The sequence below is a fragment of the Gordionus sp. m RMFG-2023 genome, chromosome 2, assembly GCF_954871325.1.
Source record: "Gordionus sp. m RMFG-2023 chromosome 2, tfGorSpeb1-WG-v2, whole genome shotgun sequence".
NCBI lineage: Eukaryota > Metazoa > Nematomorpha > Gordioida > Chordodea > Parachordodidae > Gordionus > Gordionus sp. m RMFG-2023.
Genome location: NC_088776.1, coordinates 9,962,031 through 9,987,667, shown reverse-complemented (window position 1 = coordinate 9,987,667; position 25,637 = coordinate 9,962,031). Strand labels below are relative to the sequence as shown.

Sequence of the window (25,637 nt, the reverse complement as noted above, 5' to 3'; positions counted from 1 at the left end):
GAATAATTTTATTTAAAATTTATAAATAAAATTATAAAAGATATGAAAATGAAATATATTTAAAAAAACAAATAAGAATTTTCAATTTTAAATGATAACATGGTTTAAAAATATATATTAAAAATTCTATGTAAAATATTAAATAACAATAAAAATATATTGTAAAATATTAAATAACAATAAAAATATATTGTAAATTTTTTCTAGCATAGTTAAATTAGATATTTATAAATTTAATAATAAAATTTATATTGTTAAACTAATTAGATTTTATAAATTTTAATTAATTTTTTATAATTTTTAAATAAAAGAAAAATCATTTAATTTGGTTAATATAATGAGATAGTAAAGGTGATAACTAATATGTTTGGGATTAAAAATTTTAAACCTAAAGTAGTTTCTAGTAGAGATCTGCAAAGTTAGGCCTGGCCCGTACCGGCCCAAGTCTTGCCCGAACGGGCTAATCGGGTTCGGCCCGGGCCGGGCCTAATATTTTTAAAAAAATTTCGGGCCGGGTCCGGTTGTATTTTGGAAATTTTATTAAATATAACAAAATTTATCAATTTTATATTGAATTAAATTTTTGATTTAATATATTGAAATTAAACGCTATATCACATATGTCTTTTATTTTAAGTAATTATAAAAATTAATTTCTATATTAAAATAAATTTGGGCCTGGCCAGGCGATAAATTTTTTTAAAATAAATTTCGGGTTCGGGCCGGGCCGGCAAAACTTTAAAAAAAAATTTTCGGGCCGGGCTTGAAAAATTAGGTTCGATGCAGATCACTAGTTTCTAGATAGTCCAATCGCTTAAATATTGATGCATCTACGATTGAGGATTTTTATAAAATAAATATTTTTACTCCCCTTATTCATACCTTTTTATTTCAATTAAAGGAAAGATTTATTAGTCACAATTTTATTCTAAACAGCTTTCATTTTCTTTTGCCGGTTGAGTCTGAATACACTTGAAACGCGAGAGGATATTAAGTTTCAGAGTTTTATTCTGATGAATTATTAGGATCGTATAATAAGTTACTTTGTGATGTCGAATTTTGGTATAAAATTTGACAGAATAGAGTACTCTTTGAGACCAAAAAATGCTTTGCAGGCGCTTTCCATGTGTAATAGCACTTTAGATCCTGCCTAATATAAAAACATTGCTTTTTATTTTAATTACCTTACCGATTAGCACCCGCACTAATGAAAGGTCTTCTTCAATTTTGAAAAGGTTAAAACCCTATTTTAGAAATAGCACCGGTGAAAGCCGTTTAAATGATTCGTAATATTAAATATTTATAAGGAGATTATTCTAGATAAAAATTTGATTCTAGATAAATTAGTTAAATCTCAGAGAAAAATACACCTCTCTTTATAAATTCAAATCATAAAATTGCTATATTATTATAACATAAAATTTTTATATTCAATAAGTAATTATAATGAATTCTTAGTCATAATAATTATATATTATACTATTTTTAATAAAAATATTGTATTTGCAATAAGAATTAGTGATCTGTATCGGGCTTAATTTTTTAAGCCCGGCCTGAAATCATTTTAAAAATGTTTTGCCGGCCCGAACCCAAAATTTTTTTTTAAAAGTTTTGTCGGCCTGGCCTGAATTTATTTAAATATAGAAATTCATTTTTATAATTACTCAAAATAAAAGATATATGTTACATGGCGTCTAGTTTTTATAAATAAAATCAAATATTTTTATTTTACATAAAAATTGATATATTTAGATATATTTTAAAAAAAATTCCAAGGCCCGATCCAACCCGACAGGAATTTTTTTTTAAAATATTAGGCCCGAAACCGATTTTCTTACTTTTGCAGATCTCTAATAAGAATTATTAATGTTTTATTAATATACTCATTTGTTATCATTAAAATAATACATAGTTAAATAAAGGGGTGTTATTTATACTAAAGTATTTTAATAATAAATAAAACCTATAATCAAATTCTCTGCAATTGTTATATGCAAAAATTTAATTAAAATAATTATTTTTAACATAGAATAAGATATATTAAGTGTCATAAAAAATGGGAGGTTTGGGGGGGGGCGATTTTATTCTACTTTCTACACCGCATGGATTGAATTAATTTACAATTGACTAAACATTGATAAAATTTTCAGAATAATGCTTTCAGTTGCGTAATAATCATAAATTTGGCCAAAATTTTGTTACTAATATTTTTTTTTCATTTATGCTGGCTACTATAGTGGTTAGACACTAATAAATCACAAAATATTGGCAAATTTTAAACCCCCCCCCACCCCATGGATCAATCCTGGCTACGCCACTGTCTGCAGGTCTCTGATATTTATTCTAGCCAGTGCCTTAAATTTCAGAAATGACATTCATTGCAACTACTTTTGTAATTATCACACTCCAATTTGTTTCTAGAATTTAGTATTTATCCATTTTGCAATCGAAAATTTTTCATTTTTCCATGGTTTAGAAAGAATTTATTGCAAAAAGATGTCTTATAGGATATATTAAATTTTTTTAAAAAATCGAATTATTGGTATATGTATCAGACTTGCATGCCCAGCTCTAGCCATTCTATAAAAATTAAAAATATATTTTAAAAAAATACGGGCCAGGACATACAAATGATTCATCTGCTGGTCTCTATATAATATGAATAATATATTATCCGATTTGATTTATGAAGCGAATGAGGATTTCATTATTCAATTTTTTGGTGTGGAAGACGCCAGTGAAATTTGGGATAGGCAGAAATATAGTTCATTTAATATAGATTTTAAATATTTGATAAAAGTATTTATAATTATACATTTTGGTAAGAAAAGCTCTCTTTTCAGTCTCTCACTGTTTTCGTTTAAATGTAAGGAAATTTTTTCATTATTCTTTAATAAATTTAGCTATTAACAATCATTTAATTTAATAAAATATGATGTTTGATATGTAATTAAATTAAAACAAGATGCAAGTAGATCAAAAAGACCTTGCTGGAAAATTAATGGTTAGTTAAAATCGATATTAAAGTAATTCTGACAGATGTGAGTAAAGTGCTTAAGAAATTGTTAACATTGTCAAGGAAAAACAGGTTATTTTGTAATAAAATGCTTAGAATAAAAAATTGCTCTTAGGCCTGTTCCTGGTAGTTATATCACTGAGGTCAATCATAAGAACAATTTTTAAGATTTTTTTTAAAAATCTGATCATTTTAAATATTTTGCCAATGGTTTCTTGTTAAAAGCCTGATTTAAAAAGCCGATTAAGATTTTAGTCAAAATATATGAATGCCTGAAGATTTTGTTCATAGATGGAAAAAAGATTTGGACATCTTTCTACCATAAATATTTTGTCAATAGTTTCTAGTTTTGTTAAAAATCCAAATTTGGGTGATTTTTAAAAACCCAATGAAGATTTTAGCCAAAATAATAGTATATAAGCCTGGAGATTAGGATGATAGATAGGGAAATGCTTTGGACTTCTATTTGCCATAAATATTTTGTCAATGGTTTCTAGTGTTGTTAGCCAAATTTGGGTGATTTTTAAAAATCAGATTCTAAAATCTTAACCATTCCTTTTTTAAAAATAGTTCCAAATCAGACTTTTTAACAACACTAATGGCTTAAAAGGAAAATCAAAAGTACAAAAGCAAATTGATGCTCAAATAATGCATCATATGATTTCTAAACTGGATAATTAATACAATTTAAATTTGTCTCATTATCAGACTAGATTTGTATTTCTTTAGACCTTGTTAAAACTATTGTTCAATATTTTTAACAACATGATCTGGCTTGGGTTAGTAGTATTTAGATTTGACGCATATTTTTAAAACCATATCATTTCATTGCAAGCCTCAGGTAGTTAGATTTGAATATGGGCCAACAAGTCTGGTAAGAAATATTTATATAAAAAATATCCAAAATTTGTACGTCCACACACAATTCAATTTTATTTAATACAAATAATTATTTTTCCACAATCAAATTTGTTAGTATAATACTAAACAGTGCACTTCAGCATGTATGAGTAAATATTGTACAATTTTTAATGTGAATGTATAATACAATAGTATATATAAAACAGTCATTAAAACATTTGTATGGTGTTGGTGAGTTGAGTGAAGGGCTTTATAATACAAAATTTGGAATGTCACATTCCTAATATTTTGATAGGTGATAGGTTTTAAAAAATTAGTTATTGAATGGTTATAATATTGTAAATAATATAATATTATTTGAATATTAATCCCCTAAATTATTACCATATTTTAAATTTAAATTAAAACATGATTTTTTGATATAATGTATTGCATTATTTGAGAACTGGTATTATATGAAACAAGAGAAAATACATATTTTTTTAATAAAATTTTTAAAAGTGTAAAATGATTCGAAGCAATAAAAAAAATAAATATGTTTATATCTTATAAAGTAATAATAAAAATATTCAAGAAAAGGTTGCACCTTCTGGGGGCTGAGGCAATTTATAGTTTTCTTTGGACATCATTGTTTTTTTAATTTCCGTCAACAATGTTTTAAGTGAGCAATCCCTGTGCCATCTGTGTAAACATGGTAATGAATTTTTATCAACCTAATTATAAATAAGCTATGATATGCTTATAAGTAAAAAAAGTTATTACCTCACCATTTGTTAATACATGAAGAGATTTGATATTTAATTTGGTGACAAATTTAACGTCAGGAGGCTGTTCAGGATAATTTGGTCCACAAGTCATTTTTAACGAGTATGTACGATTTTCATATGGTGACTATAAATATAAATATAGCCATAATTATTATAAAATAAACTTTAATAGGCCCAATAATCATGCCATTCCATAGTGTTAGTGACATATCGTCATCTTTTTGTAAGCCCCAGCTGATAGTGCCATCTCCAACTCCCTTTTCAGCATTTTCTAATTCTTCTAGCAAACGAAAATTTCTAGGAACTTCTTGAAAAAATAAGGAATTTGGAATTAATCATAAAATATTACAAATATGCTTAAAATTAATAACATTACATAGCAACAACCATGCTTACTTGTTGTAATTGACATTGGATAGCAGATTTAAACTAAAATAAATTAACATAGTTATTGTATATTTTTGAAAAATTTTTATTTTTTTAAATATTTTATTTTTTTAATTTCAACAATAATAGGAAATGATTTTTATTTAATAATTATTATGTTTATAATTTGAAAATTATATAAATATATATGCAAGAGATAAATTTTTATAATGCTTTGATTAATGCATTCGAAATAATAATATTAATATAGAATAGAACAATATAAAAACCATATTTTATTATGCAGGTTAATTGTGAATTTTATCATTTATTTTGTGTGCTATAGAATTTAGTCATTTGAAATCATTTTTATAAATAATATTATTACCTTTCACTTAAACATTTTCTTATCTGTATAAATTTTAACATAGTATTAATTAATACTAAACCAGTGCATTTCTATTATTACATAGGTCTTATTTCTTTTCTAAAGTTAGAGGCATTGAAGAACTTTAAACAGCATTTATGTCTTATTAGTACAAATATTAAAAAAAAAATTGATATCTGACAGTGACCCTACCACCTATCAATCACAACCATAAAGCAGTAACATCACAAGAGGGAAGCGGAGGTGCTAGATGCTAGATCCCCCCTAAAAAATTTGAAAAGCCCCCACAAAATTTTGATTTTTCAATACCACTAAAAAAAGGCATGTTAGCTAAATAAAAAATCTCATTAAAAATGATATATATGTTCATAGTGCGTCCGTTCCGATACTTTCCGTTTTAAAAACGGATCCGAAAAATTTTGAAGTCAAAACATTTTGACTTTTTGACCCGTCAAATTTTATAGAGTGTTATAACGTTACTTATAATTTTTTAAAAATGAAAATCAATATATATCATTTTTAATGAGATTGACTTCTGACGGAACGGATGTAAAAAACGGATCCGTATTCACTTTGAATGCAGCCTAAGGATGAAAAACACCTTTTATTAAGGATTGTTTTTTCAATGTAATTTTTTAAAAATTCCTACTGTATCCATTAAGAAGAGAAAAAGGTATTCTACCAACATTTTATTGTAAATTTTTCATTTTTACAATCATCTTAAATATAATTTGCTAATATTTTGTTACAAATTTTTTATTCAGAACGATTTTATAATTTGATTATTTTGTTAAATTTTATTATTTAAAAAAATTAACTTTTATTTTATTTTTTTTGATATAAACTTTTTTTAGACTGTTTTTTTTCCCATTTATTTATGATTGAAAAATTTCTTTGACAATATATTATTTCGATTTTTTAAATCCCTAATTCATCACAATTATTCTCCACATATAAATTTTAAGAAAAATTATATTTATAGCGATTAGCGACTTAATTTAAAGCAATATAGTAGAAAATAATACAACTCAATGAATCTGCAACTCAAGAATATTTGTTTATTGGATGGAATATATTTAAAGTTAAACAAATCTATGATTAAAGGTTTGAGAGATATAGGTAAGCTGTGCCGTGCTGAGACTTTTGGCGGCCCAGGGCAAAAAATAATTTGGCGGCACCTTAAAAAATCTAATTTTTTTCTTCGCAATGAGAACTAAAAGCATTTAGATTCTGCTAAATTTTAATCATAAATGAGTAAGGTACATTATTAAAATAAATGATATTATATCGGTATATTCTAATGATGAGTCAATATCATTTTTTATTGAAATTAAAGAGAGATTAATAAGTTAGTCCCATTGCCGTACAGGATCGTAGGTAATATTTAATTTGAGAGAGAAACTGCGTTCTGCGATGCCATAGGTAGTTGGAATGGTTAAAGTATTACTTAATTCAATGGATATATTTGATAAGGCTTCATTTAACCTATTAGTGTTAATATAGTGAAAAATTTCCATGGAATTTTTATGCAATGTTTGTTGCTTAATATATTTACTAAACATTTTATTTCAATTAGTAGATCTTGCGGATTAATATCGCTTTCTAACGTATCCTTATCTGTGAATAAAATATTTAATTGGCAACATTTCTTCTTTAGCTCTCTTTCAAGCGAATTTATGAATTCTGGAAAATTAGATAAGAATCCAAAATGATCTTTAAAGAGCTCTAACTGCTGGAAACGTTCCTCCAACGAATTTCTCACTTGGTCTAGTAATGCATTGAAAAATTTAACTCATATGTCGTCTCCTTCGTAAGGAAATTGTTTTCGATTAGATGGAAAAATACTGCTTTTCTAAACTCTTTTCCGATTCCGGCGCAAGCTCTTTCGCTGAGTCAAGGGAATTCTGAAAGCCTTTTTCCTTAAAGCGATCTAAAACATCTTGCGTACTTTCTATAAGTAATGGCTCTTTCCATCCATATTGTCATTTTGCATGATTCTACTAAATTTACCTGGGTTAATATATCAAACCAGATAATAAGAGTTATCAAAAATAAAAATTGTTTTAATTCTTTAGCCAATGAAATGGTTTCTGTGCAGCATTTGGGGTGATTATTTTCGATCACGTCTAAGTGCAAAATATCACCAACTTTATTTGTAATCACTTTAAACTTTCCACCTTACACTCCCATCTTTCAGGTATTTAACAAAAAATGATTCATTTAAAATTTGCTGAGTCGAAACAAAAGAGTTGGACAATGCTAAGAAATGATTTTGATTTTATTTTTCTACGATTTTATCTCCTATCAAGTTAATAATTTCATTTTAAATTTGATTTCCAAGGTAATGATTATGAACTTCTTTATTCTTAATTCGACTATAATGTGATCGAATAATATTATATCAAATTTTGATAAAATAATCAAATTTATTAACTAAAAAATAAATGAATTTTCTCTATCTAAAATATAAATCAATTTTTTTGTTATTTATAATACATGGCTAGATTATGCCAAAACTTTTTTCAAAATTCATACATGGATTTTTTATAAAAAAAAAGAATAATGTTTTGCTTGTGTATTGTATATACAAAAAAAAATCTTAATTTTCAAGAGGTAAAAATAATTGAGTAAAATTACAAAATATGGCGGGCCCAATTTCGGTGGCCCGAGGCGCCAGCTTCGCTCGCCACCCCCCGTCTGCACGGCCATATGGGTTAGAGTAAAGATATATTAAAAATGGTATATAATAAAATTTATTCATTTTAAATAATAACTCATCAAATCTGATAAGACTATATAATTAAAAATAAGTTCAACGAATTGGACTATAATCCTATTGCTAACTAATGATAATTTTAAAAAAAAATAATAAAAAAAGCCCCGATAAAAATCAAATTTCTAAAATGAAAAAAAAAATTTATCGCTTTAGAAAATGACGTTTACTATAAAGCTATAGCGTGAGAGAAAAGATGGGGAGTGATCAGTATAAACGTGAATCAAGTTAAAAATTTGATTTAATGACAGGAACTGCAATGTCTAGCGAAAGTAGAAACCTTTTTGTTTTGACAGAAATTAATTCACCCAGTGTTTTTATAAGGTTTCGAGCTTGATTAAATATTTTTTTTTAAACCTCTAATTAAAAAAATAAATTTATATTAATATGTGCCTAATTAACAACTAAACATTCCTGAATACTGAACTCTTACTTATATCCTCAAACTATATGTGCGTATAAAAAAATAATTGGACCTTTAGCTTTAATTGATTCTAGAGGACAATTTTTAATAAAAACTTTAATAGAAGATTATACTATAAAATAAATAAAAATATCCATTGTAAATATATATTTTTTCTTCTTTTTCATCTAATATTATTACCGTCTATTTGAACATAAATCATTATTAACGAAATAATAATGTACAGACTACAATTCTTAAAAATAGGCTAGTGTTTTGATTTATATACTTAAATTCTAGAATATAAAGTTTCAAAATATCATGTATATATGTTGTATTGGAACATGGAATTCATTGTGATTTAAGAGATTTTTAACTCTGAAAAATCTGATTTGACTGGAAATGTATTTTAACATTCAGAGTTACTCACACTGTGATATTCAGACAATGCCTTTAACCGGTTGAGATAATTTTATCGGGTTTTATTAGATTTTTCCATATAAATTAATATATAGACAAAAGTTTGTACTGCAAAAATTGCCTGGAATTTATAGGATGCTACACATGCTGGATTCCATTTCTGGCCAAATCCCGACATATATTTGATATCATATAAGCAATTAATGTAAATCACCAATAAATAATAAACTATCATAATTTCACAATTTTTCAGTTAACTCCTGAAATATCTGCTAAAAAGTTTGGAACACATGGTCATAAAAGAATTCTGACTCCAGTTTTTCAATATTTAAAAAAAATTAGTAGTTCTTCTGCTTTCGGTTTATAAAATTTTGAAAAGTGCCAATCCAGGTTCTGCTTCCAAATTTTAATTATAATGATATATATTTTTAAGTGAGAGTATCCGAATTTTTCGAAACGCGTTGTTTATAAATTGCAAGTAATTAGGATAATTATGATTAATTAAATAATTATTGAAAATATATAAATAATTACTAGTATATGAAAATGTGTGAAATTTAATTATCCTACAAATTCGTGTTTTAAATGTGAGATATGTTTAACATACGGGAATTTCGGAATCCCGATCTTTTCAAATTTTTAGAAAATCTTAATTCTGAAGCTCAACTGCTTCCGAAGATCAATTAAAAATTATAAGGGGAAATAGGAGATACTAAAGGGATCATAAAGATAAATTTTTTAAGTAAAATCTATTCAATATTTCTTTTAAAATATTTAATTTACTTGCACAAAATTATATATAAAAAAAATATTTTTATTAAAATTGCATAAACACAGAAGAATAAAAAAAAAATCAATAGATTTTAGATTTTTTTTTATCGTCTGATTTTTTCATTTTTTTTACAAACTGAGATTCTTTTTTTGTCTTTATTATTTTTATTTTAAAAAAGAAGAATAAATAATTTATTGGAAAAAATTAAAAAAAATTATCTTTTTTATTTATAATATATATTTTTCTTTTTATACATATTACCTGGAATTTATTTATTTTATTTTATTTTTTAAACAAATTATTGTGTCATTAATTGATTTATGTGAAATAAAAATATATATAAATACATATTCCCCCTCCCAAAAAATATGATATTCCAATTTATCCAAACTCTTTTAAATTCAATTTTCTTCGATATCTTTTTAAGTTAAATATATAAAAAAAAATATATATTATGCCGTTAAAGGTAAATTCATAGTATGATATAATTTTTTTTTTTAAAAATTACTAAAATGATTTGACATTTAAATATGCAATTTCACAAAAACAAAAAAAGCTTTTAACCTCCCCTTCCTCCCACTCTCCCTTCCTATTCTTTAATAAAATTTTAAAAAATTTTTAATATATCACCAGTATTCTAAATGCATGCAAAAAAAATTGAAATTATGAATTAAAAGTAAATCCTAAAAGAAAATGTCATCCATATCTGCCTGGCTACCGTTAGCTAGGGCGGCTGCCATTGGTTGGCTACCCATAGCCGAACATCCCTTACCTGTACCAGGTTACCTTTCGGCCCTTAGGCCGGCTGATAAACCAAAAAGATCGGAAGTTCATTTTGAGTCAACTGACGATAAGCAGCTGGAAGGAATTACTAAAGGTTCTCAACCGTATTATCATCATTTGCAACAGATTAGTAAGCCTTCAGAATCTAGGCTGACAACAACATATGCCTCCGATCAAAAATTGATACCTAACATAGTTTTGTCGGATAATAACGGCTCCTCTCAAATCAACCACAAAGTATTTTCTTCATCACCCGATTCCGCTTTCGATTCCATATCCATATCCCCTTTACCCACCACATTTATATCCGCCGCCGAAGCCATTACTTTCCCATCTTCTGTTGAGTCGATATTACCTACGGTTATAATTTCCACACTGAGCAATATAGAAGATAGCCTATCGCATATGATAGACACCTTTAATTTTGATTCGACGTTTATAAGCGCCATCTCCGCTGCTCAACCCGATAAAAAAACCACTATTCCAACGTCAACCATAACTACCTCCACTTTATTACGTATAGCTCACGCCTCATCGCCTCATTTAAGCTACCCTTCATCGCCTACCCCCTATTTTCAAGACACTCACACTTCTCCCTACAATAACTTACTATATGCCAGGAGTGTAGCATCTTCTAGCAGCAGGCCTATTTTCAAATGTTGTTGCAAATGTAAATTTGACAAGGGAGGAAAATTTAGACCATGTCCCAACTGTTCCCTATTAAACCAGCAAGAAGATTCGAGCTCATCATTAGCATCATTCCCATCCTCTTGGGAGGACAAAATATCTCTTAATGTAGGAGGCATACATTTCGAAACTTCGCGAGAAACTTTAGAACGCTACCCTAATACCCTACTAGGATGCGACGAGAAAGAGTTTTTTTACGATCCCGAATTAAGCGAATACAGTTTTGATAGGGACCCTGAGCTATTCAGGTATATTCTAGGTTATTACAGGACGGGCAAACTGCATTATCCGAAACAAGAGTGTATTGTAGCTTACGAAGAGGAATTGGCATTTTTCGGTATACTTCCCGACATAATATCGGATTGCTGCTACGAGGATTATCGGGACCGTCGTAGAGAGAACCAAGAACGTCTAGGGGACGATGAAACCCCAGGGGGAGATAAGGAATCTATGCTTCAAAATCCCAACGCGCCAGCTATCGTTGTTCCTTCTATTTCGGTCCGTAAAAAGATGTGGAAGGCCTTCGAAAATCCCCACCTCTCTACCTCCGCCTTGGTCTTCTATTACGTGACCGGTTTCTTTATAGCTGTCTCTGTACTGGCCAATATTGCAGAAACTGTGCCCTGCGGCTACATTCCTTATTACGCCTCAGCTATTTCCACTAATTCGCGCACTAATAATCCTCCTTCTTCTAATATCGTTCATTCGTCTTTATCTTCGTCACATCTATATCAACAGCAACAAGCTGTATCCTGTGGGGCTCGCTTTCACTTAGCATTTTTCTGCCTCGACACAGCTTGTGTCATGATATTCACCGTAGAATACATGTTGAGATTGTACGCCGCTCCCGATCGTTGCAAATTCGCTCGGTCTGTCATGAGTGTCATAGACGTAGTTGCCATATTACCTTACTATGTTGGGCTGGGCATTAAAAATGACAATTTGAGCGGCGCTTTTGTGACTCTCAGAGTCTTCAGGGTTTTCCGAATCTTTAAGTTTAGTCGGCACTCTCAGGGACTCCGGATATTGGGTTATACCCTGAAGTCTTGCGCGAGCGAGTTAGGATTCTTACTGTTTTCACTGACTATGGCCATCATTATTTTCGCCACCGTAATGTTTTATGCCGAGAAAAACGAGTCTAGAACAACTTTCACTAGCATACCCGCCGCCTTTTGGTACACAATTGTCACGATGACTACTCTTGGGTAAATTTGCTAATTTATAACAAATTGAACATACACTATATTTACTCTGAAAATGAAATTATTATTTCCTTTGATTTTAATATCATAATATTAAATAAAAGCTATGAAATTTTTTCATATTTTTACATTTAAAAACACATATTTTATTTAAATTATATCAAAATTATTTTTAATATAGAAAATTCTTTACAATAATAGCACTAATTTTATCATTTTCATATCAATTTTAGAATATGAATAAAATAATAATCATTATGTTAGTAATTTTAATTTAGATTAATGGAATGTTGTGAAAGACAAATTTATATTTATTAGTTAATTTCTTTTAATTGCAAAACACTTTAAATTTTATCATTATTAAGTGCATAGAACAAATTTTAAAATTAATTTTTTTACAAATTCCTTGGGGATTGGGGGGGGGGGGTCAAACTTATTTGTCGGGTTGAAATGTCATCCTCATAATTAATGCCTTGCCTTGCTCAAATTAAAATTATATAGTATTTTGGATGAGTCGCGTTATAAAAATTATTAATAATAGGAAAAAATATCTAATTTTATCTTCTTTTTTTTAGATAGGACGTTACTTTTTATAAAACCAAAAAAAAACAATCTAAATTAACTAAATAAGTGGAAAATGATTATTTATAATGCTGGTATATATATAAATTTTATATCCTGATGCATATCGATTAAAACTTATTATTAAGCAATTATAACTAATAGAGAATAGACTCATTATCCACCACTTATATCACAATTTAATAATAATATTGTTCAACTTTTCCCACCAAAAATTTAAATAAATATAAAAATATATAATCCATTTAAAAGTAATGTACAAATGGTGAATTGTATGTAATATCGTACCTAAACTTGCAGAGGCATGCCCTAGCCAATGAGGTTAAAGCTCTAACCGATGACCCTATATATATATGTTGGCTAAGAGGGTATCTCGCTGAGTCTCCACTCCCTCGTAAATGTAAATGACCCCCCCCCCCCCCCCGGTGTTAGAGAATTTAAGCTTCACCCAGGCCAGATGGGTTTTATACTTTTGGGTCTGACCCAGCCCCGATTTGGTCATTCTAAATAATTTTGGCCCTTTTTTACAAATGCTTTCTAGGGGAAATCGAAGTTTAGAAACGAATAAATGTTTTAATTATTAATATCGTAATTTCTTTTCAGCCCCTTACACACGTTTAACTTTTATTTAATGGGTCAGCAGGTCCCGCTTATTTTTTTAAATTGGTTTTCGGACATTCTTCACGAATGAATGAAGTATTCCCTCCCCTCCCATTTTCAAATCGAATTATCTCCGAAAAAAAATTCCCGCTTCCCTTCTATCACATTGAATAATTACCAACTTCACACCAATTATAATAGATCATATTTAATTAAACCTTAAAGTACAATATATATATTACAATACAATTGACTATGAATGTCTTTTATTTTATTTTATTTATAGATTTATTTTTAAACATTGCATTTTTACATCGTCAAATTGCATTCGCACTAGCAAATTTTTTTTTTTTTTATCTTATCTTGCTTTATAATAGGCTCAAAAACTCAATATATATTATCATTAATCATTTGATAAAAAAAAGCCAATCCATCAAGGATTCAATATGCGTTTAAAATTATATATATTCCGTTTCTCTCTAAATAGAGAAGTTCTAATTGTCCAGAAACCTTTAAATATGTACTCAATTTCGTGAAGAAGATTTCCCTAGAAAATGCCCATTTATCTCTATTTTATACTAATATATTGCCACTTGCTGATCCCAAAATTTAAACTTTTACTTTATGTAAAAGAAAAAAATTTAAAAATATCGATTTTTTTTTGTCATTTTTCGACCATTTTAAATGTAAAATAAATTTATTTATATATTTTTTTCAATTAAATAATATAAAAATAAATATTCCATATTTTGGAGGGTGAAGAAATTATTTAGTAAAAAGGTAATTATCAGAATTGTGTGAATTTTATTTATAGGTTAAATAGAATATAAAAAAATAGACGGGAAAAATAATTAAATAAAGAGATGATATAAATTTAAATATAAACATCTTTTAATAGCAAAGTGAAGAATTTATTTACTTACAAATTGCTGATAGGTTGTTAATGCCATAAAATCATTAAATTCAATTTTTTTTTCTTATAAAATGCAAACTCTGGCTAAGAATGATTGGAAGCCATCCCCAGTTCTAATCTAAGCCTCTTCATGACTTACGCATATCCATAGCTCTTCGCTTTGACTGTAGTGCAGTGGTACCCTCCATTTGTGTCGATTGCTACCATCCATTGCACTGCAAGTTTTTTTCCTTTTTTTGACATTTTTCCTATTTTGATCGGATTTCCTAAGCCTTTGGTACTTTTCCTATTTTGATTGGACTTTTTCCCCTTTTGATCGGGCCTTTTCATTATATGATTGAACTTCCTTCTTTAATTAGAACTTTTCCTATTTTGGATAGGAAACCCTGTAAATGCTTCTTTTTTTTAAAAAAAATTTGTGGGTATTTAGTATTTTAAAATACATTTTTTGAAACATGCTATTTTCTAAAAAGTATTCTTCAAGTTGTATTAAAATATTTATTTTAAGCAATTTTGTCTTTAAAATATATTCCGGCCTCACAAAAACGGTGTTCATACCAATAGTTATCAACACCTTAGGAAACAGAACAGGTGACCACAACAAAGGATTCTACCTTCGTTTTAGCAGATTTCTCTTTAAATCTGCCTGTCATATTTCCTAAGTATTTACTCCTTTCTAGGGTAATATGTACCACTTTTTAAAGTTTTTTAAATGTTTTTTTATATAAAATTTATATACATATTTTTTTTATTTTTCATATAATTTTTTATTATATTCTATTAATTTTTTTAAAATATTTTTCATTTTGATATCATTTGTATTGTATTTTAGGAAACCGATTTTTAAATAAAATCATTCAAACTTAAAAGAAATCTTGTCTTAAATGTGTAGTTTTAAGATCGATCTGCATATCATTGGTCGATTGAGTGTTGGTATGTGTTGACCTAATTGCCGCTTCATAATGTTAATCTAATATTCAAAGCGACGTAATAAAACCTTATTTTTTTTGTTTGTTTTTATCTTCTCACTTATTTATTTTTAATGTAAACTTTATTAGGCAAGGAAGTAATCTGTAAGAAATTTTTTGTTATATATAGCAAAGAAACATGAATTCCGAAAACTATAACCTTATTTCGGGAGACCCAAAATTTGTTTTTAGATATAAAGTCCCTATTATTATTCTAAAGATTTGTTTACATGTAATTAGAGGTCCAACTACTTTCCTGCCTGTTATTTTTTTTAGTCTGATAGGATGTGCTTTAATGACGCTATCTACGTGTAAAAGATAGTACCGCTGTTTGATTTCCTTTATACCCATGGTATTTCGCATGTTACTTTTAGATCACTTTCTATTGGAATGCATATTTTCTCAAAAAAGGAAAAACATTTTTTATTTTCATTTTTCGATGAAATTTTTTTTTGCTTTTACACTATTAATTATTTTTTTTTTTTTAGCTTGTTTACCAGGAGTTCGTTTAAATTGGAAACTCTAACAGTTTTTAGCTGAACAATTTTCTTATATAAATATATTATCGTTAAAAAAAATATTTTTTTCTAGTTGTCTTGAAACAGAAGTTGAATTTTATTGTGTATAAGTATTCTGATTTAGAAGAAGAGAAAAATAAGAAGGTAAGAAGAAAAGAAAGAAAAAAAAGAATGAAGGAAGGAAGGAAGAAATTAATATGATGTGTTACTTAAGCCAATTTTTTTAAATATTTTTTTAATTTAATAGTAATATGCATTATTTATTACAATTCAAAATCGTCCAGGGACTTGGTCTCTGCGAAATTATTTTAGAAATTATTAAGTTTGATAAAATCCACAATCATTAATATCTATTTTAATTGGTGCATAATTCCTGATTATTATTATCGTTTTGATTTATTTTTTTATAAAGTTTAAAATTTTATCATTAAAAGTTTGTTTTTTGGTTTATTTATTTTTTATATATAAAGGATTACATTTTGCCCATTGAATGAAAATTTTGACATCTTCAATATTTTTCTCGAAAGGTATATCTATTCACCAGAAAACTCGAAAACATTAGCTGCTGATTCTTGTAAAGTATAATGTCCACTTCCATTTCTTCCCTAAGAAGCTTATCATTAAAAAAAAATGTGCTATGCTACGTCTAAAAATAACTATTATATTGATTATACTTTTTAAACTAAACGTTTATAGTAAAGGAGTATTATAAAATCGTAACATAAAAATAAAAGTAATTAACAAATGAATAAATTTCAATATTTAACTGGTTTTTCCTTTGAAAAAAATCTTTTGATCTTTTAATTAATAAAAGAAAATTTTTTTTTATGTTTTTAATTTTTTTAAAAACTAATGATCGATTTTAGAGTTAGAAAAAGACTAAGATAGGGGGAAGGACAGAAAAAGTGGAAGAAGTGAGAGAGGGAGGAAGAGGGGAAAAAGAAATGGAGAGAAATGATACGCCTTTAAGTGGCACTTCTTATAAGATCAATATTATTATTTCATTTATTTGCCTTCACCTGTCTAGGTTTCAAACACTCCATCATAGCAAATTACCTAGTCAGAAATGTTAAAACCTCAATTAAAATAAGGTTTTTCCCACCATAACATTTTCAAATCATTTTTACCCCCTTACTCATTTTTTTAATTACGTATTTCTCAAGATTAAATTTTCTCAAAATAAATTTCTTGCAAATTCCATTTTTTTAAATATAATTTTTTCTCATTTTTTCAAAATATATTTTGGCTTAATTTTTTTTTGTTGTTTTTGTTAATCGATGGATCATAAAAAAAATTTATTAAGCAACAAATGGTTCACTTCACATTTAAATGTTTTTTTTTGGTTTTTTTTTAAAACTAAAAATTTTAAAATTTATTCATTTTAAAAAGGCGCATATAAGAAATAAAGCAAACTACTACTAATAAACTATCCATTTTTTGAACAGATCTTCCATCTCTTGCTAGCGTAATTTGACTTGCATTTCAATTTTTTATTATATAGCGCTGGTAATTATCAATATATTACTTAACTTAATTATATTTACATTTATTTATCTTATTAATCGTAGTTTCTATCAGATGTTCTCATTTTTAACCTTAGCACTTTTTCCTTTATTTTTATCTTACACATTCACACCATCCATAATTGGAGAAACATATTAGAACATATTGGCATAACCAAGTTTTATCCAAAGAGGTTGGGGGGTTACCGTATCAGGTCAATTCAGCGAAACATTTATCGCACGTGTCGTATATCGCGAAGGAATTTTAGAGCGAAGGTAATATTGCTTAACCAACACTGGAATTTACTTTCGCAAAACATTTACAGCGATGTTAATATCACGAATCCGTTATCGCGATTTTATTTCGGCTAAAACCCTGAACGGCCCTTTATAACGATTTTTTTGCCGAAGTTATTATCTTGAAAACATTAATGCTAAATAATGAATATGATGCGAATGTTAAAAAAAAGAAGCATATTCAATAATAACTTGCTCACAATTTGTAATTTTTTTTTTACATAATGCACATCGACATAACTTTCTGATATAATTGTACTCTTTATTTAAAAATTTTGAGCGCCTCCTTTTGGCTTCTTTCCGTAATTCAATTAAGTTATCATCAAAAAAGTTTCTAAATATTTTATTGAATAAGATGAATTTGTAATTATTTTTGAAGGAAGAGAGAATTATTGGTATATAGTGGAAATAAATAATGTCTAATTATTTTATACTTGTCTTAGAATAGGCGTAGCCAGGATTTTACTAAATGGAAGGGGCACTATTAATTTAATGGGGCTTAATCCCCTATATTTTATTGGAGGTCTTTAGACCCACATATTGTAAGTTTTTGGCGATATAAAATAATTATGGTTGTCTTTTTTTAAAAAATTGATTTCTAATCGTTATTTTAAAAAGTTATCAACTTTACTAAAAAATAATTTCTTTATAGTGATATATTGTATTCATTGGCAGTTAAGAATTTTAACACCATAGAACAAATACTTGAGTTTTCGAACATAAAATTAAAATATACAACGATTTTCTTTGAAAAATGGCACATATATAAAAAATATATTTATAAAATTAGAAGAAAAATGAGAGACTTTTAGCTGGAAAATTGATTCAATGATTTTATCATAATAACGTTGATACAGTTTAATTGTGCTTGTATGATACTTTTTAGAGATTCAATTATGAAATTTACATAATTAGGAAATATTTATAACTATATTACATATAATTTTGATCAATGATTGAGCAATGTAAAACAAATAAAAAATAAAGCATTATCAATATAATTTTGGCTGAGATGTAATGCCTTAAAAACATTTCCACACTCGATATCGGATTTAATATTTCTCTTTAATGATGAAAAAGTTGACTCGGATGATTGTAGAATATTTGAAAAACATTTGGATATGCAATTTTGTATGGGTACAGAAATTTGAAATCTGATGTAACACAATCTTTATATTTTTCTAAACTTTTAACAAATAATTTTTTAGCAATCTCAATTTCATTTTCCAATCCCTCTTCAGTAATATTGTTTTCCAATAAAGGTTTTTATTTATTTATATCTAGAAAATTAAAAATTTTAAATTAAATTGTTAATTAGTTTGTATAAAAAAATTGGAAAATTTTTTTGGTCTTAGAATCCTTTTCTTCTGACCAGTCAAATACGAGTCTGTAATTCAAATAAATGTTTTTAAGACAATATTTATTTTATTTTATATATAATAGTCATATGAATCTATATTATTAATTTTATTATATTTTTTAAATTTATTATTCAATAACTAATGTTTCGCTCTCCGTGGCAGTTTTGTTCTGATTCATATTAAATATTATCATTTTCATTTAATATTTTTGAATCAATTTTCTTCTTATCGAAATCTTCAATTGATTTTTGTTTTAGTAAGATTATTAACCTAAATCTACCAACTTCTTTCTGAAGAAGAAGTAAAACTAGGAATTTTTATTAAAATGAAGAAAAATAAAAAAATTGAATGTTTAATCAATACTCTAAGTCCTCGCATTTATGTATGAGGAAGGTGGGTGGGGGGGGGGGGCTATAAACATTATCGAAATCTCGACAAGTTAATGAAAACTAATATGAAGTTATATTATAAAAAATGACGATATCAAAATCCTCTATAAACTTTTGGAAAAATTAAATGAATATAAAGTCTATTTTTTAAAAAAAATTCGTAATCAGATTATAAAAATGGATTATATAGAAAATAAATCCGGGTTTTTGTTTGGTAGCTAAGAGATATTACATCCCTGTCGTGTCGAGGCACAAAAAACTGGTTTGATTTCCAGTTTCTTTCTGAAGCCCAAACTCGGCCCAGATTAGAGTTATTTAAAGTGTGACCAGTAGCTTTGTTAACTTGGTTTTACCTGCTATTACATCTCAAAATTTTAATTTAACTTTAGAACTATTTATAAAATGCAAGGCCAAAATATATTATCAATTCATACAAAAGTAAGGTCATTAATTATCCTCATTATTATAAATAGGAGGGGAAGGTGAGAAATAAATCTCAACGTGGATTTTGAATTATCATTCTTAATCTTCGGATCCACAGGAATGCAGGTGGGGGAGGGCTTAAACAACTTTTTCGAACAGTTTAAGCTTAGACATCAAGTTAAGGGTTTATTGGACTAACTATTAAAATTTTCTCTAATTATTCAGCTGTGAATCCGGTATATTTATGGTCGAAAAAAGTTTCCCTTTTTAAAACAGTTGTTTTCTTTGTTTTTTAATTTTATTATTACTCCAGAATCCTTATGGAAAACATATAAAATTTTTCATCATCACAATTATTTAATAAATTTTTCATTTTGTTAAGTTATATAATATTGTTTTCGCTATATTGTCTTGGAAATTTGCGTTTGGCAATAATGACTTTGCTTAAAATTTTGTAGAGTATTGATTCGCGATAAAAGTTTTGCGATTTGATTTACGGAGTGGTATATTAATGAGTGTGGATTCGCAAAAATTTTGCTGAATTCATATGAAATCGCCATATTCCGCTAATAAAGAATTCTGATTACATATTTTTTATTTTCCCGTGGTTAATTCTAATTTGCTATTTTAAATATGTGATATCAATATATTATCTCCATTAAAGTTGGCTGAATAATTAGAAGCCCTAATTTTCAAATCCTTGACACTATTTCGTGTTTTATTAGGGCCCACGAGTGCATTAACTCGCATAGAGCCAGCATGGAAGAAAAAAAATTTATTATCATAAATTTTGACCAATCATACGATTAAAAATCTGCTGAAAACATTTATTCTGAAAGTTTTTACCAATGTGTAGTGCTTAATTGTATATCATTTAGTCTGTTTGGCAGATAGTATTAAGAAAAAGTTTAACAAATGAGAGAAAAAATGCCAGATGAATGTCAGAACGGAGAATTTAGAAGTTTTAAATAACTTGTTTGCGTTAACATTTAATACCTTATACCAACCACAAAAAAAACCGAATTATAAGCCAAATAAAAACTATGATATCACGCCTTAAACGTGAAGTCAGCCAAACTTCTGGAAGCATTCTCCCTGAAACTTAAATTACTAATTAGTGCATATTTAGTATAGTACCTCAACCAATTCTATTACTTCTAATAAAATTAATTTTCGATCTTATGATTTCACGATCTATATTGGTATTATTTGTTCTTTTCGGTTTATTTTATATACCATCTAGAAGTAAAATATTTAAAATCTCATTATATATTGAATGGGCTATATTTTCTGAAATTTGAATGAATCTGAATTTCATATTAAGATGCAGCCCATAAACAAAAATTTTATTAGCAAATATAGAAAATTTAAAAAATTGGAATCAGAATTCAAGATAGAACGAAAAACATATAACATTAAACTTATAAAAATTTAACTTTTTTTTCTTCTTATTTTAAAATATGATATTCGATATCCCTGACTGTAGCTTTGATACTTTTAAAATTCAGGAGCGGTAGTATAAAAGTTGTCAAATAGACTTGTGGCATTGGTTGCGCTAAATTTGAAAACGATTACAATAGATTATTTATGTAGGTTTAACGATTAGTACATTATTACTAATATAATGTGCACTTTTATACCTGGAAACAGAAAACGCGAAAAGTTGATTCCATACGAATTACAGCGTCTTTTAAATATAATTTTTAATAATTTTTATCCAATTTTTTTTTTAACAAAATTAAATCTGCCTATGATATTTTTTATTCGTATACTTTTGGGATTTTTTTTACACACTTTAAGGGAGAATTTTTTTTGAGGCTTATTGATCAATATAATAAAAGATAAATTTATAAAAGTTATAACCTAGTTTATGTTTTGAATTTTATAAATTATTTTTTAAAAAAAGTATATATTAAATTTTAACTATTTTATTGACGGACAAGTTTCTGCACTTTATTCTCGTTTTTGGCCATTTTCTTGTGTGACCTCTAGATTTGGCACTACGCGCCCTAAAGACAGGCCTAGAGACCTGAAAAAATGATCAAAGAGCCGAATTTTTATGTTAAAACTTATACTTCTAATATTATCAATTATTAGCACATCTAATAAAATAAATATATATAAGCATCATTTATTAATGATTCTTTTGAATCCATTTTGCGTCATCTTCTCATCCGTTTCCAGATACCCAATGGACATTAAAATTACCAATCTCTGACTTATTTCTTGATAACAGAAAACAATAAAATTTTCAGGTATTTTACAAAATAAAAGATTTCTTTAAAATTCGATTCACACAAGATAAATAGATATATATCGTCAGCTGAATATTATACTGTTCTATATCCAATTTTTAAAATTATTTAGGAGAGTTTTTAAAAAAAGCATCTTCTTAGATCACAATGTAATAATTCAAATAAGGGATTATTCTCAATTATATCTCAACATTTTTGTTTTGGATATAAAGAGTATGGTACTGAAGAATTCATTTATTAAAACAAAAGCATTTTACAAGATATAGAACTTTTTAATATTTAGCCAACGATATATACCTATTTTAGTGTCTAATTTAAGAGACATAGGGAACAAGTATTATTTTTTAAATATAATTGGATTAAGAGGACACAAAATTCTTAAACGTTTCTAAGACAATACGCGACAGAAATGCTTTAGTATACTTTGTGACTGAAAAATTAAATGCCGTATTCTGATTTAGTTTTGAATTTTTGTTTAAACTAGTCTATTCATATTTTGAGCTAGGACACCCTATTCCGTTTTGTTTTAAGTGATACTAAATATAAGATAGGCATTTTGCATATTTACCATAAAAATTTTAAACAAGAGTCAAACACAACAAATTATAGATCAATGTGTAGCCCCATCTCTCTTCTACAAGATAAAAAAAAGTGTAGCCTTCTACCTATAATATTTTAGGAGCTATGATTAGTTATGTAAAACTACTCATTTTCGCCATTTTACCCTGGGTACAGGGTAAAATGGATAAGCACTAGGGTAAAGTGGTTAAAATAATATTTGACACATATTTATTGTTTTATTTAACAAATATTACAAATTTAAGATTTATTTATGATTTATATTTAAAAACTAATCGATACAATAAGGGCATGTAAAATAATTATCATAATTAGCACATTTAGAATGTGCCCATTCAAGGCACATTGTACATTTTAGCCATTCATCGCCCTCGCGACTATTTTTATAGTTTTTATTACAAATAACACATAAACAATTATTTTTTGATATCTTTTTTTTCTCTGAATTAATAATTTTTTTTTATAAGGTGTAGATGTTAATATTTCTGAATTCTTTTTTTTAGATATTTTATCCGATGAAATATTGAATAATTTTGGAATAGGTATTATAGATGAAGGATTGAATACTTTATTATAATTTTTTGAGCATGATGGTAACATATCATGATAAGGTTCATCAATATCATCTGGAACAATTTCGTTCAATAATATAGATAAATCACTATCATTATTTTGAGTCACTGTAAGATTTTGAGTCACTGTAATATTTTCATCATTATTTTCAAATTCAATATTTGAGTTAGCATTTGAATTATTACAGCAGATATAATCTTGTTCTGTAAATATATTTGGGTTTAAAGGAAATATGCCACATGCTAAGAATCCATTTAATATATTATTTGATCTCACTGCCCTTGTTAACACTCCTGGAATATCATAAATCTGAAATTGTTGCCCCACATGATTTTTAGATTGAGCATTATTAAAATTATGAAATACAATATAATTTCAATTGAGCATTTTTATTAAAGTTACCAAATTAATAATATTTAGATTGAGCATTATTAAAATTATGAAATACAATATAATTTCAATTGAGCATTTTTATTAAAGTTACCAAATTAATATTGATATTTAGATTGAGCATTATTAAAATTATGAAATACAATATAATTTCAATTGAGCATTTTTATTAAAGTTACCAAATTAATATTGATATTTAGATTGAGCATTATTAAAATTATGAAATACAATATAATTTCAATTGAGCATTTTTATTAAAGTTACCTGATATTTAAATTGAGATTAAAATTATGAAATACAATATAATACAAACAATATAATTTAATTACTTGTTTAGGCGTTAATCCCATAAATGACCTACTTGCTTCTAATATGTAGTCACACAATCTAGATTCTTCTTCATTTGTAAATATTTGTTTATGATGATCTGAACTTTTAATACCAATTTTACATCTCCTTCTCAACGTTGTATAAGGTATGTTAAATTTTTTAGCAGACAAATTTAATGAAGTATTATTTGTTATTTTATATTTTATGGCTTCATTTATTATATTTACATCTCTGTATATGGTTTTTCTTTTAAAATTTCTCATTATTTGATTGATACTAAAAATTATAATAAATGAATTAATGAAAAATTAATGTGAATAATTTTATATTTTAACCGTTTTACCCATAACAGCTTTACCCCTAGGTGACATATATTATAAATATCGTTATTGCGTGACTTCTAATATAGCTAAAGATGTCAGATAAATTTTATTTTATAGCTAATACATTAAGGAACATGTGTGCCAAATTTTGAATCCTGAGGATATGTAAATTTTACTAAAAGCAAAATATACTAGAGAATGATTTTTATATTTTTTGGGTAAAAAACAGTTTTTTGACAAAATATATAAAACCAGGTAAGTTTTTTAAAAGATGAACATAGGTAAGAAATTAGATATAAAAATACATCTTCACATTAAATTTAAGGTCTTTATACTCAATGGTTAAAAAGTTATTCGCGTTAACATTGTTACCCCGTCAATCGCTTTACCCCGGTCTCCCCTACCCTCGTTCTTTTTATTCGTTTAAGAGGAGGATATATAGACGGATAAATAGATTTCTTTTTATAAATAAGACGAATCAAGACATGGACAAAATGCCTTTTAACTCAGATTTCTGGCATTTGAAAATATTGAATATTAAATTAAAAGTTCAAATTGAAGTGGATCACTAAATTTGAATTAATGTGAGCATTACGAAGAAATTAAGAATAGGGCCGCTACCGTCTTCTCCTGACACGTTCCTAGGAACATCTCCTTTTTATAGTAAAAATACCAACGGACCGAACTGAGCAAGGACAAAATTTATGTTATGAACCTTTTACTCCTAGTCAAAATTGTAATAAAAATGTTTTACCATATCCGAGTTAACCAAAACGTAACCTGCCATGGAGATATTTGAAAATATTTTTCCTGTAGGGATGGGGTTTCGGATATTCTTTTAGCTAAAATAGATGTATATAACTTAAATTCAAATGACAAGATATTTAATCTAAATTAACAGAAAATCAAAATATATACGTATAAATTACGATCACAAACAATCATTAATTTGTATAAAAATATTTTTTTTTAAAAAAAGAAGAATAATATAAGATAAGATACTAGATAAGATACTAGATATTACATATTATTCAATTCAACAATTGTTTTACAGAAATTATGATAATTTTGGAATACGATGCCAAATTAGTTAGTCTAAAGTATAAAATATCTAAATTATGTAAAAAGATAATTTATTTTTGGTATATTTTGTGCAGTATATAGTATGATTGATATTAATATTCATGAAACTATAA

General features: G+C 26.9%; 2 protein-coding genes across 7 annotated transcripts in view; one reads left to right on the top strand and one right to left on the bottom strand.

The window, feature by feature from the left end:
* Positions 1-3,943: 3,943 nt before the first annotated feature.
* LOC135924877 (ubiquitin-conjugating enzyme E2 variant 2-like) lies at positions 3,944-5,152 on the bottom strand. 2 transcript variants are annotated; one of them, XM_065460009.1, is made up of 4 exons: positions 5,041-5,079; positions 4,809-4,948; positions 4,640-4,768; positions 3,944-4,590 (listed from the first exon to the last, which is right to left on the bottom strand). In XM_065460009.1, the coding sequence occupies exons 1-4, from the start codon at positions 5,054-5,056 to the stop codon at positions 4,447-4,449; spliced, it is 429 nt and encodes a 142-aa protein (XP_065316081.1). In that variant the 5' UTR covers positions 5,057-5,079; the 3' UTR covers positions 3,944-4,446. The 2 variants fall into 2 exon arrangements, with proteins under 2 accessions (XP_065316081.1, XP_065316080.1); XM_065460008.1 differs by having other exon boundaries at positions 3,945-4,590; positions 4,809-4,951; positions 5,041-5,152.
* Positions 5,153-9,988: 4,836 nt separating this feature from the next.
* LOC135924876 (potassium voltage-gated channel protein Shal-like) overlaps positions 9,989-25,637 on the top strand; it is a 45,882-nt gene continuing 30,233 nt past the window's right edge. For 2 of the 5 annotated variants that reach the window (XM_065460007.1, XM_065460006.1), the window contains exon 1: positions 10,148-12,441. In XM_065460007.1, the coding sequence (XP_065316079.1) occupies positions 10,460-12,441 (1,982 nt within the window). In that variant the 5' untranslated portion in view covers positions 10,148-10,459. Of the gene's footprint in view, positions 12,442-25,637 lie in introns of all 5 variants that reach the window. The other 3 variants (XM_065460004.1, XM_065460005.1, XM_065460003.1) reach the window with 3 other exon arrangements.

Bases quoted from the DNA above. Each gene is read 5' to 3' on its own strand.
- LOC135924877 (XM_065460008.1), bottom strand. The intron at 4,769-4,808 runs GTTTATTTTATA...TTATATTTATAG, and splicing joins TGATTATTGGGCCTATTAAA to TCACCATATGAAAATCGTAC. The intron at 4,591-4,639 runs GTAATAACTTTT...ATTTATAATTAG, and splicing joins ATGTATTAACAAATGGTGAG to GTTGATAAAAATTCATTACC.